The sequence below is a fragment of the Haliaeetus albicilla genome, chromosome 19 (genome assembly GCF_947461875.1).
Source record: "Haliaeetus albicilla chromosome 19, bHalAlb1.1, whole genome shotgun sequence".
In the NCBI taxonomy this organism is placed as follows: domain Eukaryota; kingdom Metazoa; phylum Chordata; class Aves; order Accipitriformes; family Accipitridae; genus Haliaeetus; species Haliaeetus albicilla.
In genome coordinates, this window is record NC_091501.1 from 25473728 (window position 1) to 25487021 (window position 13294).

At 40.4% G+C, this 13294-nt stretch overlaps 1 protein-coding gene across 1 annotated transcript in view; it reads left to right on the forward strand.

Moving 5' to 3' along the window:
• The window catches only part of LRP6 (LDL receptor related protein 6), a 130635-nt gene extending 117647 nt beyond the window's left edge, over window positions 1-12988 (forward strand). Inside the window, exons 19-23 of the mRNA XM_069806881.1 lie at window positions 178-288; window positions 2130-2360; window positions 3600-3736; window positions 4918-5015; window positions 6812-12988. Coding sequence (XP_069662982.1) covers window positions 178-288; window positions 2130-2360; window positions 3600-3736; window positions 4918-5015; window positions 6812-7103 — 869 coding nt within the window. The 3' untranslated portion in view covers window positions 7104-12988. The remainder of the gene's footprint in view (window positions 1-177; window positions 289-2129; window positions 2361-3599; window positions 3737-4917; window positions 5016-6811) is intronic.
• Window positions 12989-13294: the final 306 nt, after the last annotated feature.

A 13294-nucleotide genomic window follows, 5' to 3' on the forward strand; every position in this document is an offset into this window, starting at 1 on the left:
GGTTGGCATGAGGGACTTTGAGTGCCACTGGCTACTTTAAGAAATGAAGCTAAGAGCAGGCAAAGCTCTCCCAAGATACTCCTGAATGTATGCTTTGGTGTCTTGTGTTCTTAAACATTTTAAAGAGTAGAAGTCTTTGATACTGATTCTTGGTGTGTGGGGGGGTTCTCTTTCCAGTGCTTTGTTTAACCGATCAGTTCCGCTGTGCCAGTGGGCAGTGCATCGGGAAAAGCAAGAAATGTGATCACAACCTGGACTGCAGTGACAGCTCAGATGAGCAAGGGTGCTGTAAGTGTAAAACCTGAGACTAGAGATTTGATTGCAGCATCCAAAATTTGTTTTTTACCTTCTCTGAGTTAGATTTTATTCTGCCAACCAGACTGAATTAATTGTTACCCAGATGAATGCTCCTGTTGATAACTGCTGTCATGCAATTAATGCACAATGTGGTAGAATACGAATAACGAAAATAACTAGTATTCTGAACGAGTATTCTCTGAGGCAGAGCAGGCTAGTAATTTTTCCACTTACCTTTTTAAACTTTTAAAAGAAATAAAAGAGTTGTTTTACTGTAATCTGTTAGTATGCTGAGTTGGTGCAGTGTTAATCTTTCTAGCAGCATGAGGCTTTTATATACAACTGCTCTGCTTCATGGTTTTCTCATGCAGAGAATTAATAGCAGGTGCTTTTAAAATCAGAGGAGCACTCTATAGAGTAAACCTTCTAAAATTTCCTTTGTATCTTGAAAAGATGTAATTCTGAGCTTGATTTATGATTTGTAACATGTGATATCTCCTACCTTGAAATCTCCAGGGCTCTGCAAGAAAACCACTGCCTTTAAAATTCCAACTTGAAAGTTCGTTTTCACTGTTGGTGCTTTAAAAGAAAGAGTAAATAGGGACATCTCTTCTTCTGTTAGAGATCCATATATCGTGGTTGACACACACATAACTTGAAAATGCAAAGCCAGAGTTGGACCCTTGATCTTAAGAAGGAGTAATAGGAGATGTTCTGTCATGCTGCCAAGTTATTAGTGACATTATCACAGACATGTATAGTTATCTGCATTATAGTTCATATATTTTCTGGTTTGGTAACAGAAGATGGAAAATTAGCCCACCCAGAGTAAGATTGCAGTTGTCACTGTCCCTCTTCCAGTATGATCAGAAGTCTGTTTACTTATCTCTGTAGACTGTGACAAGCTGGTTAAAGTGTGGGTTTGGTGTTCAGGAAGAAGAAAATGTGTTGAGGAAAAGACTTGCAGTAATGGGTAAGATGTAAAACACTGACTAGAACAGGAAAATACTTTTAAGTCTGCTTTTCTTGTCAAATTCATGAAGCAGAGGCAGGGGGTTGCCAGTTATTCCCAGAAATGTCATTGCTTAGAATTGGTATTGTAGGGAAAGCCACTCATTTTGACTAGTTGAATAATCATTTCAGATACAGATTCCTCGTAAGGATGGCACCTCTAAAGCTGGTGCTCAGCTATATCTGTAACCATCAGTGTGGGTCAGATGTGGAGTAGGTTAGGTAGTTTAATAAATAGCAGGAAACCCAGAATTCATCATTGGTGCATAACCTTTACTGTTCAGCATAAGTGAATGTCTCACAGCTGAGAAAAGGGAGTGCCAATCTGTTACATTGAGTGATAACCTAGGTGCTTATGTGATGGGGTAACATGAAAAGTAGTTGTCATTGTCTTCAATAACGAGAAGAAGCATAACTGGAGTCCCCCGCACAGTGCTATCTAGAGTCACGGCTTCAGGTCTTGTTCATCAGTTTCAAAGGATAGCCCTGCCTGTCAGCATGAAGCAAGATCAGGACCTTGTTCATCAACCCCCCTGCACATGCATGTACTGTTCGTTTCCTGTCATTTGTGATTCAAAAACCTCTCTGCATGTGTGGAGGTCATCTTGTGCACAGGAAGCCCTTATGGACACTTCGAGTCTTTAAACAGACCTGTCCCAGTGCCTGTTTGTTCCTCCCGTACATTAATTTGAAATCTGTTGTCTGCCTACAGAAGAGGAGGCTTTTATTTTTCCTGTGTGGAAAGATGTCAGGGAAGCTGATGTTGGTACATGAAGCTGTTGGATTAACTTACACTGTCTAATTTTCCTTTTTCCTTTTAGACACAACGGAGGAGCCTGCACCACAGCCCAACAACACAATAGGCTCCATCATTGGTGTGATCCTTACAGTTTTTGTTGTTGGAGCAATGTATTTCATCTGCCAGAGGGTGCTGTGCCCACGTATGAAGGGAGATGGGGAAACAATGACCAATGATTATGTGGTACACGGACCAGCCTCTGTACCTCTTGGTTATGTGCCTCACCCAAGCTCTTTGTCAGGGTCTCTTCCTGGTGAGTAAATGGTGTGATCCTTGTCCTGCTCTTTGGCACCACGTAGTTGTAGCTGAGGATACTCTGCATGTATGCATGGGAGATGTCTGTTCCGGATGCATACTTCTTGGAAGCTGTTGGAAGCCGGGACTGTCAAGGCTTGTTGCCATCCTTCTTTATAACAATGAACTGCTATTTTACCGATGCTATTCACAAGCATTTAGATACTTAGCAGAACCATAAGCTCAAATAGATACACATACTGTGGGAGTTCTCTTCCTTTGCTACCAATCCTCTCTTTGGACTGTTACAGCATCAACAAGGTGTCATGACAGTACAGGGTGAAGTTACACAGAGTTATATTCATGGGACTTTATGTAATTATTCTTGTTAGATTTGTAGAATGGGTTTGTATGCTTATGAAACTTCTTGTAAAGTCTGTAATGACCAGCAATAACTGTGGTCTCAGCTTATTTCGTTCGATGATGAAGTTTCCAACACCAATCCAAGCACATGATGCTACTGCTGTTTAAAAAGCAAGACTTGACTGCAATGTTGCACTTCATTTATATGCATTGCTTCTGTACATATTGATTAAATACATACTTGTGGCTTTGGATCCAGCAGGTTCCAGTTAGAACACAGAGGTTCTGTGAAGCTGTTATAGGGTTAAAATAATGCACCAAATTTCCTTGCTTTCTGTAATAACCTGCTTTCATAAAGAGAGTCTTTGAGCAAAATTTTCACCATTATTTCGAGCACAGCGGCATACCTCTCCGTTTCCCGCTTGGACTCTCTGCCACCATGCTTCAGTCCAGTAGCAAAAGCTCGCTTAATGGTGTGGAAATGAAAGAACACAAACCCTCTATTCTCTCGCACAAATTTCAGTTGCTCAGTTGAGGTGGTCAGAGTCGGTTTCATGTTTTATTCTGAGGCATAGAAATAGTGCCTGAATGCCTGTTCCCTCAAGTCTTTTCCAGCCATTCAAGTGAAAGAAATTTGTTTCTCTTCACACAGCTCTAGTATAGCCTAGTGCCAAGCCCTGCAGTTGAGTAGCTGATACACAAAACCAACATGTTTATTCCCTGACATTCTTTATTCCAGTTGTCCATCAAGGAGCACTGAATTTGCTCTTAATACCAAGAAGATTAATTTTGGTTTTAGGAGTTGCACTTATAGGTTTGTTTGGGTTTTTTTTAAGCTTTCTTTTCTCTGTTTGCTTCAAAGAATTGAATAGTGATATACATCTTTGTTCTTCAGGGATGTCTCGAGGTAAATCTGTGATCAGCTCCCTCAGCATTATGGGAGGGAGCAGCGGGCCACCCTACGACAGGGCCCATGTCACTGGAGCCTCTTCCAGTAGTTCTTCAAGTACCAAAGGCACTTACTTTCCTCCAGTAAGTCATTCTATTATTCATAGACCTTTAATAACTTTCAGGGAAGTGCCAGTGTCTTTCTGAGGATAATTAATTGACAGATTAATGTTTTGTTTTAAATTTCTAGCCCAATAAACTTGTTTGAATATGGAGTAAGTGATTTTGAAAGGGAAGGGAGAGGAGGTTGTCTTTTTCCAAAACAGTATAGGAATCTTCTGTTAACTTTAAAAAGTGTGAGAGTGCCCAGTGCCAGTAAAAGATGTTAGATTGAACATCAGGGGAGATGAAAAAATCCATATAATGTTGAACAGCTCTGGCAGGGCAATATCCTTTCATTACACTCTACCATGTGCCTCTGGAGGTAAAACTATGGTTGATTCTGTATAGACCTGTCGAGGAATTAAAATGAAGTTGTCTCTCGTGTCTTGCAAGTGACAGATAAATAAACATCTTGCAACTCCATAGCATTCCTCTAGTCACAAGTGGGTAGTGTGCTGCACTAGATGCTATATAAAACTTGGTACCAGCCCTAGAGGGCTCCCTGTCTCTTTACTGCTAGCATCAGTGGTGGTTGTTTTAGATACTTTTGTATGAAGTCCACCAAGCCACTATCGGGTGTTAAAGAGTTATGTGCTCGGTTAGTGCAGGCTGAAATCTTCAACTGTCTGTTTTCAGTTCTGAGAATCAACCCATCATGTTATGTCTTTAAATTAATCAAAATACTGTTTATGCAGTAAGAGCCTGCCTATATAGGGAAGAAATGCTTGCCTCGGACAGCATGCTGCAAATATTATAAACAGCGTAATACTTGGGGACTACAGCTAGCAGGAGCAGCCATCTGCCAGTTTGCCTAGGGCAGTGCTATCCCTAGTGACAATCTGGTATTGAACAGCTAGCTTCAACTTTACTTTTCAGCACTGGGTATGTCAAAATAGCAACATCAGTCAGCGTTTTTTGAGAAGAGCTTAGTAATAGCTTCTGTGGAAATGGTAACAAGCAGCATTTCCAATGTCTGTTAAAGAACTGGGGAATAAACAGTAGAAAAATCCTTTTTGCTGGGGGCGGGGGATGGCACACATGCAGTTCTTAACTTAAGGTTTGTATTAAACAGTACTAAAAAGAAAATCTATAAACTGATATTTTCTTAGGTCTCCTTCATATCTTTTTTTTTAAACTGTGGCTTTTTTTTTTTTTCCCCTTAGATTTTGAACCCACCACCATCACCAGCTACTGAACGTTCACATTATACCATGGAATTCGGTTATTCTTCAAACAGCCCATCCACCCATAGATCCTACAGGTAATTACTATTACAATAGCTTCTGTCAGGATCAAAGCAGTTAGTGGAAAAAATGCAGAATAAAGACAGCCTCTGCTCCATAAGAATTGCAATCAAAGGCCCTAATTTTGCGAGCACTAAAACAGGTGCTTAAATGGGTTCACGTGTATCATGTCACTGAAGCGTGTGTGTAAGTGCAGCACTGTTTGAGGTAAATTGTACAGTAAGTGGGTTAGTGGTACACCTCTCGGGTATATTGCTTTAGGGGGGTGACAACACTCATCACAAAATTAGCTAAATGCCAAAAGGATCCTGGTACCATGATAACTGAGCCAAAAATACTTACCCTGGAGTGAACCCTGCCTTTTTTTAGGCTTCTGTCATAAATAATTTGCTATGTAATCATCAGAAACGATAGGCAAACACCATGTGGAGGAAGATTGGCAATATAAAGGCTAGTAAGTCAGAAGTAACATTAATATTATGGCCGAGGTAAAACACATAAATTCTAGTTTGCCATATTAAAGGTTAATATCTGAAAAAGGTTGCTAACCTTTTGCTTATTTTCTCTGACTAATATTTATGGGCACAAAAGCTTTACCACCGTTTCCTTGAACGTATCTTTCTTACTTTCCCTGTAAGATGCTAGAGTACATTACCATTTTTTAAATAGTTACCAAAAATAGAGACACCTACTACCCAAGGGTGTAAAGGTTCCCCTCCCAAATCACTAGTAGATCTGGTCAATGAGAAGAGAGCGCTGTATTTGTCTATTTGAAAGAAATGCCTCCCTAACACAGAGCCTTTGGGGGCTTTTGGATAATGAGGTCTCTGGGGCTGAAAAGACATCTCTTCTCCATTAGCAGAAAATATGGCCTCTGTTGTGCAGAAGGTCAGACCAGATGTTTATAATGATCCCTTGCAGCCATATGAAAAATCTTTTAAAATGATGAGTAATCTTCTAATGAAAGAAACCCAAATTTTGGCACCAGCATGAATCATGCTGATCGCTGGTTAGCTGATGTGACTTTTAGTATTATAAATGGTATTAGGGATGTAGCATAGGGTTGAATGCTTTCCGAATGCTCCCCCACCCAAAAATAAACGCTGGCCTTGCTGCTTCTGATCTTCCCGTCTTTCCTAACATTGTGACTTGAATATAGAGGAGCTGCCTCCCCAACTGCCCCGAACAACTGACTGTGGTTCTGATAATTGTAGCTACCAAGCACCTCCCTTTCATTTGTTTTCTTTAAACTGTCTTGGGCTCGTTTTAAAAGATGTTTTGTGGTAGCAGCCTTTGGGAATTCCATCCCAGTTACTGCTCTGGCAAGCAATTCTCCTGACTGCTATGAATGTGCCAGGCGATTTTCAGTCTCCCTGACTGGGCTTGGAAGTTTGTACCCATAGATTGCATAATGGGAACAGAATATCTTCTCCATATAATTGCCACACAGCTAAATCCATGCCCCCCCCGCCGTGCTCTTCCTGCCCCACTGCCTTCGGAGCAACCTTTTCTACTTCAAGTAAGTCCTTAGGGAGCCTGTTGTCTGTAGGTAATTAATAATCAGCAGCCCTTTCACTAGTTGCTATAATTTGCCTGACGCTGTAGTGCAAAGGCGGGCCTTCTGCAGGGGAGTTAGCGAGTTCGTGGTGTAAGAGAAAGAAGAGCGTGATGCTGTGTGCCTACTGCAGAGAGGTCGACCCGCTCTCCATTTCCACCTTGACTTACCTGCCGCTCGCTTGCTCGTGGATGCATCACCTGAAATGCACCGTCTGTCTATATGCTGATGCTTTTCCCATATATCTCCCCGCTGCAGCTACAGGCCTTACAGCTACCGGCATTTTGCACCTCCCACGACGCCCTGCAGCACGGATGTCTGTGACAGTGACTATGCCCCCAGCCGAAGGGTCACGGCAGCAACGGCCAAGGGCTATACCAGTGACTTGAACTATGATTCAGAGCCCGTCCCCCCGCCGCCCACTCCACGCAGCCAGTACCTGTCGGCGGAGGAGAACTACGAAAGCTGCCCGCCTTCCCCATACACAGAGCGGAGCTACTCTCACCATCTCTACCCGCCACCGCCGTCCCCCTGCACGGACTCCTCATGAGGGGTAGCCCCCCCACCCCGTATCTGCCTCTGCCGTGAAAGTGTAAATACAAAATGTTCTACTGGGGAGGGGGGAGGGAGCTCTCGGCGAAGGATGAGGTAGGACAGTGTACAGTTAAATGTTATTAAATGGGGTGGAGGAATACTGAAGATATTTGTACAGAAGAAAAAAAAAAGGATATTTATATATTTTCTTAAACAGCAACTGCTGCTTGTGCCATAAGAAGAAAAATTTTTGTATAAAAGAACCCAGACATTTGTACAAAAAGTTTTTATTTTTGCAAATGGAACACAAAAACATGCCTTAATCCAGTGAAGTGACTGAGCACATAAGGAAATGGAAGGACCGGGATGTGTTACTTGTCCAGTGAGGCGAGATGTGGGGTTTGTCAATACCAAAAATGTTTAAAAGTAACTAATAATAAAGAAGTCCGTCTCAGAGCAGCATACCATAGATACTTGGAAGTAGCCAAATAACCTCTATGTTAACTACAGAGGGCCAGCAACTGAAGTTAAACTTGAAAACGCAGTCAGGACAGATATTAACCTTACACAAAGGGCTTTGTTTTCTACAGGAATACAGCAATCGTAGCAGTGAATCCAGAAAAATAATCACACACTTTTTAAATGAATACACCTCTGTTTTATCTTAATGCATTTACCAAACTAGAGCGCTTAGAGTTCTCTCCTTGCTTCTGGAATTTCAATGATTTCTGTTGGGTATATTTTGAAGTTTGCTTTTTTCTCCTGTTTAGCTTTTCCCATCTCTTCTGCATCCTTTCTTCCTGCCCGTGTCACTTTAAGTCATATCCTTATTTAAAGTACTGCTAGAACTTGGCTGCTGTAAATTCTTTTTTTTCTCCTAATTAGCCTTGTCATGCAGTGAGTACCATGCTATACGTTACCTTCTTCATTTTGCCAACACGGTAGGATTCTGTTTTGTACCAGGTCAGTACGATTTTCACGTAATTGACAAGGGTAATATGCATATACCTGAATGATTTTTAGTCCCTTAAAAAAGAAAACCTTATTTTGACCTAGTGCCCACAAAACGTCAAATATTTTTATACCGCATATAATATAGACAGCATATTTATAAACTATAAATTTAACCATGGATTGTTAGTTTTACTGTAAATGAATAATATATCCTTGCAGTACTTTCAGTGTATATTAATATCACAGTATACAAATCATATATATAAATATATATATATTATTTTTTCCTCGTAAGGAAGCATTTAACTTTCAGTGGAGCAACTGTCCATAAAAAAAATAGATGTTTTGATCATTGGAAGGGGTTCCCATGCTGTAGTAACTGCTCGTGATTTCTTTGTGTTAGGTAAAGCCAGTTTTTCTCAGTATGATTTGGACATACCTCCTCTTTTGCGTGGTGTGAGTTTAATACTTTAGTATTAACCGCTGTGAATGTCAAATTTTAAGATATTCTTAACCAAACCATTTTATATTCGCATCTCTATTTTTGTATATTATCATATTTAGCCCCTTCTCCTGTCGGTCTCACCATGGTGATTTTGACAGGAGAGTATATAATCAAGTGAAAACATTATTTGTGTAGGTTGAGGGGCAACCTAGGATATTATTAACTCCTCTTCGACTCCAGTGCAGTGTTTTGAATTTGCTTTGACTGTAGTGGAGCTCGCAGTATACCTGATCTTAGATAGCATTATGCATTTGCACCTTCTGTTGACATCAAATCTGTTGAAGGTGCTCAATGCCTTCAAAGGCTGGCCCTCTGAGTCTTCTTTCTAGAAACAAAGGTACTGAGGAGCTTCTGCCTCTTAGCCTTTGGGCATAGTATGGGTGTAGCAACTCTTCAGAGGTGCCATTTGGGTTTTATTGTTCTCTGTTGCTTGTTTCGCAGCCAGTTTCAACTAAAAGAGAAATGATCTGAAAATGTGGCATGGGCTTTAATTCATGCTGTTGACAGAATTAGCGACAAGTAATTCTTACTAGTGCTGCAGCTCATCTGGAGTACTGGAGTCTCACTTGGTTTTGGCTCCAAGGAAAACCACGGCATTGGGATTCCAGCTGTAATAAAGAGTCTTTCTAGGAGTCCAGGATACCTGAGGAAACTTTAAAAAGCCTTGGTGGTCTCCAGGCTATTGCAGTTGATCTCTGGATCTGGCATACTAAGGTTTTTTGCCCAGCTTCATTCTAGGTATCTAGGAATCGTGGTAGCTGTTCTTCTGGCTCTTCCTTGCTGGTGAAGAAGGTTGTTTGTGTTCTCCAGCAGGATGGATGTTGAGGAGAGCGTATTGTGAACTATAAGGGAACTCAAAACCATTTATATGAAGGGGGGGAGGGCAGGTGTGTCGGGGCGGGGGGTGTTGAGGCTGGCACGCCGACGAGAATTAGAAACTTCTCTGTTGTTTACATTTTTTCATGTGCAGCATTCCGTGTGGGGTTCACATGTGGAAACTTGCACTAATGAACTCAGAAGAATATTGCATTGTTGTATCTCAGTCCAAGTGCTTGTACTGCGATGGCAATGGTCTCTTCTTGCAAAATACTTTTTTCAGTGTGCCAATTTCTGTTTGAAAAACTGTAAGGTGGTTGAGCTTAAGGAGTGGTATCCTCTTTCTGGTGTGGTTGGCCTGCCTCACTGAGCCTTCCTCTTGGAGGGGACTTCTTGCAGGTAAATTCGTTAAGTGTGTTAATTACAGCAAGAGTATTTTAGGAGAAAAATGTTCTCTGTGTGTGGATCGTGCTGCCTGCCTTCTGTGCTAGTTTATATCCATGCATAACTCAACTGAAGTCAATGGGGTGGACATACAATTCAATGTAGGATTTGACCAAGTCTTTTTGATATGTGTGCTTCAGTTTGTGCATCAGATAATTTTGAGTGATCTGCTTCTGGGAGTTTCACGTGAAGAGGGAGAAAGTGGACAGACTATGTTTTTCCACTGAAGATGACCAGCATAGAGAGAGAGCAGGCTGTTTCTCATCTGGACTAACCAAAGAATTTATTTAGTGGGAAGCTGTGATCTGCCTTTGCAAGTACATGTATTTTTTTCCAGTAAACGTAGAGCAAAATTTTGAAAGAATTGATGATCTGTGAAGTTCCTCTTGGGAAGATCTCCAAATTACAAAAGCATTGATGCTAGTATGTACACCTGATGCATTCCCCATGGATAAACTATAGACTGAACATGGAGACTGAACAGTTTCTCTCTGTTCCTCTCTGCCACTGAGCCAGTCCTGATTCATATTCTCTTCTTCCCTCAGTGAGGATCATACTTTCTCCCACTTCTCAAATTGACTGAGATATTAGGACTGTAGATAACACACCCATGTCAGTTCAGGAGATTGCTAAAGTGGGTTTGTATCATTAGCGTGGAGGTAGTCTCACTGATGTCAAAGAAACTGCTCTTTGTCTTTTAAGCTAAGCACAAATGTCCTTATCGTACAGCATCGGGTACATACACAGGGAGGTACTAACACAAGTACTTATTGTGCACTTTATGTAGATCATGGGAAGTATTCATAGCTGGCTGTTTGGCGATGGAAATAGCTGGCATGCTCAATCAGGAAAGGAACAGTCCTTTATAGTTTAAAAAAAAAAAAGGACGTTACAGCATAATTTGTTGAAAACTAACCTTTGCCTGTTCGACAGGAGCTTGGCACGTTTAAATGGCAACATTAATGAGACCTAGTCTTGCCTTTTAAAATCATACCTGCCATGCCATACTGCAGGCATTTCTTACCTTCCTAAGGAGCACTCCTCATTTCTCCACTGCTTTTGGATACCAAGATATTTATTTGAAAAGAACTTAGATACGATAAGTGGAACATGCACATAGCATTTGCATTTGAAATAAAGAATGGTTTCCATGAATATAAATTCATGCAACCTATACGTATACATTAAATTAAATATTTACAATAATGCAAAATATGCAAATGAGCCAGTTGATATCAAAGGATTCATTTTGCTGTGAGTTGTAACTTTCAGTATTGTAAATTCCACATTACTGCCATAACATTTTCCCCCCACGTGCGTGTACAAGTATATGTATGCAGGTATACATATCTTTGATAATGTGAATTTACCCAAAGCTAGTAATTTTCTCTCTTGTGCATACGCATTCACACAGCCCCATTTCAGGTTCAGTCTCTCTGCCTTTGAGGGCTAATGCAGGATGCTGTCCTGTTGTCTTGTGTAAGCTGGACTTCTTTTGGCCAGGTTGTAGGACGGACAACAGAATACTTACTACTTTAAACCCAAATAGTTAATGCTCTGTCTTACCAGACAGGAGAGGAAGCACATTTTTTTATACTGTTCCCCTACTTTTGGAGTTAATTTTGCAGATGAGTAAAATTCTTCTGTTTCCTGTAGGCACATAAAAATCAATCAGTTGTAGTCCTAGTGTAATTATGAAGAAAATTCCACCCAAACTGCTTTACACAGCAGGTGCTACAATCCACTGCAAGTGAAGGTGCATGCAGAAAATCCCTATTTATTGCACTAACGGGCTTTGGTGGTGTTCTGGTTTCCAGTTGTGCATTGCATCTCTATTTATTATAGCCCATTCTCTAGAAATGGCTGGATTGGTGAGTCTAAAACACAGATTCATTTGTTTTCTTCATCTTAGCACAGGCTTAACTGCTTTAAAGTAAAAGGCCACTGCCTTGAATATTGAGTATTTCCATTCCTTACTGCTTGGCAAATCTCCTTGAATTAATTGATTACCACCATTCTGGGGGGAGCTGCTTGAACTATAGAACTCCCTGGTCACGCATGCTGTTGCATCGAATGACTTCTTCAAAATATCTCTTAAGAAGTAATCAATCACTTTTTTCCTGACGTTTTTGTCTTGAGCGGGTTTGTCACACAATATTGTTACAGACAGAATCTGCTTTTGAACATGTACTGTGCATGTAGCAGATTACTTATTATTTCTACAACAAAAAAATAGCTGGTTTATTGGGTGCAAAAATAATTTGAACATTGTTATTCAGAAATTGCTTTCTTAGCCATGAGATTTTTTTAACTGCATTTGGGTGGGTTTATAGCCTGAAAATTAACCTTTCACTTAATTGGTAGGTGACAGATACACCTTGAAAATAAGTTCAGAATGACCTAATAGCTTGGAAATGGCTGGAAAACATTCCATTTCTTTCTAGAAGAAGTCAAATAAAATATAGTAGTTATCCAAAATGGGCAATTTTCTTTCCATCTTTAAAAAGGGCAGCTCAGTGTATGATGCCAGCATAGCATTTTATAGGGACTGGGTGATCCACTCCAAATCTGTGCAGGGCAGGGTAGGTAAACTGTCCATATTTGATTCGGGCCACAGATTGTCTTAGTAGTGCCAAGTGTGATTGTTATGATGAAACTATTGGAGAGCAGTCTTGTTCCCCTCTTTTACATGAATAAGGAGCAGCTTTGAAGTCCTGATTAAAATGGCTGTAGCCTTAAGCCAGGCAGTTAAGAGTCAGGGAGGAAAAATGAAAGTGTCTTTTTGTAAAGAGGATACCACCAGGCTTAAGCTGAACTAGCCTTGTTTGCAAGTGAAGGATCTGGTGCTGCTTTCAGATTTTTTAATCTTGTTTTTGTTTTTTGTTTTGTTTGTTCTTTTTTGTAAGCTTTAATCACTGTTTGTCATTGTCTTAAAGCCAGCTGGTGTCTCTTGTTCATCAACTTTGGTACGATGGTGCTTTGCAAGGATGTATTTATATTATAATGACCAACATTTGGTCAGCCCTATTCACTCATTCACTAACTTTTTTTTTGTAAAATAAAGTGCTTTACTTGTAACGTGTATATAAACCTTGTACAAAAATCCTTTCCAATTATTACTATAAACTGAGTTGTAACAAATGAAATGTTGATTTTTATAATAAAACTAAGAGTGAAAAGGAGAGGTACTCTTCATTTTATTTTGGCATCTGGAGGACAGGTAATTAAAGGTAAAAGTCCATGTGCGTCTTTTGCTCTCCATAAAAGCCATAAAGTGCTCAGTTTCCTGATGCTGTAGGCAGACTCTGCAAACACTGATGCATTTGCCTGAAACACATCGTTGACTTCAAGCAGTTCTGTTGATTTCCTTTACTCTGCAATGCAACTGGATACATTTTAAAGCCAAAAGTCTCCGTTATTGATCACTTAGATTGGTTTATAGGATAATACAAACCAGACAATTTTACCAAATAAATCCTTATCAGACT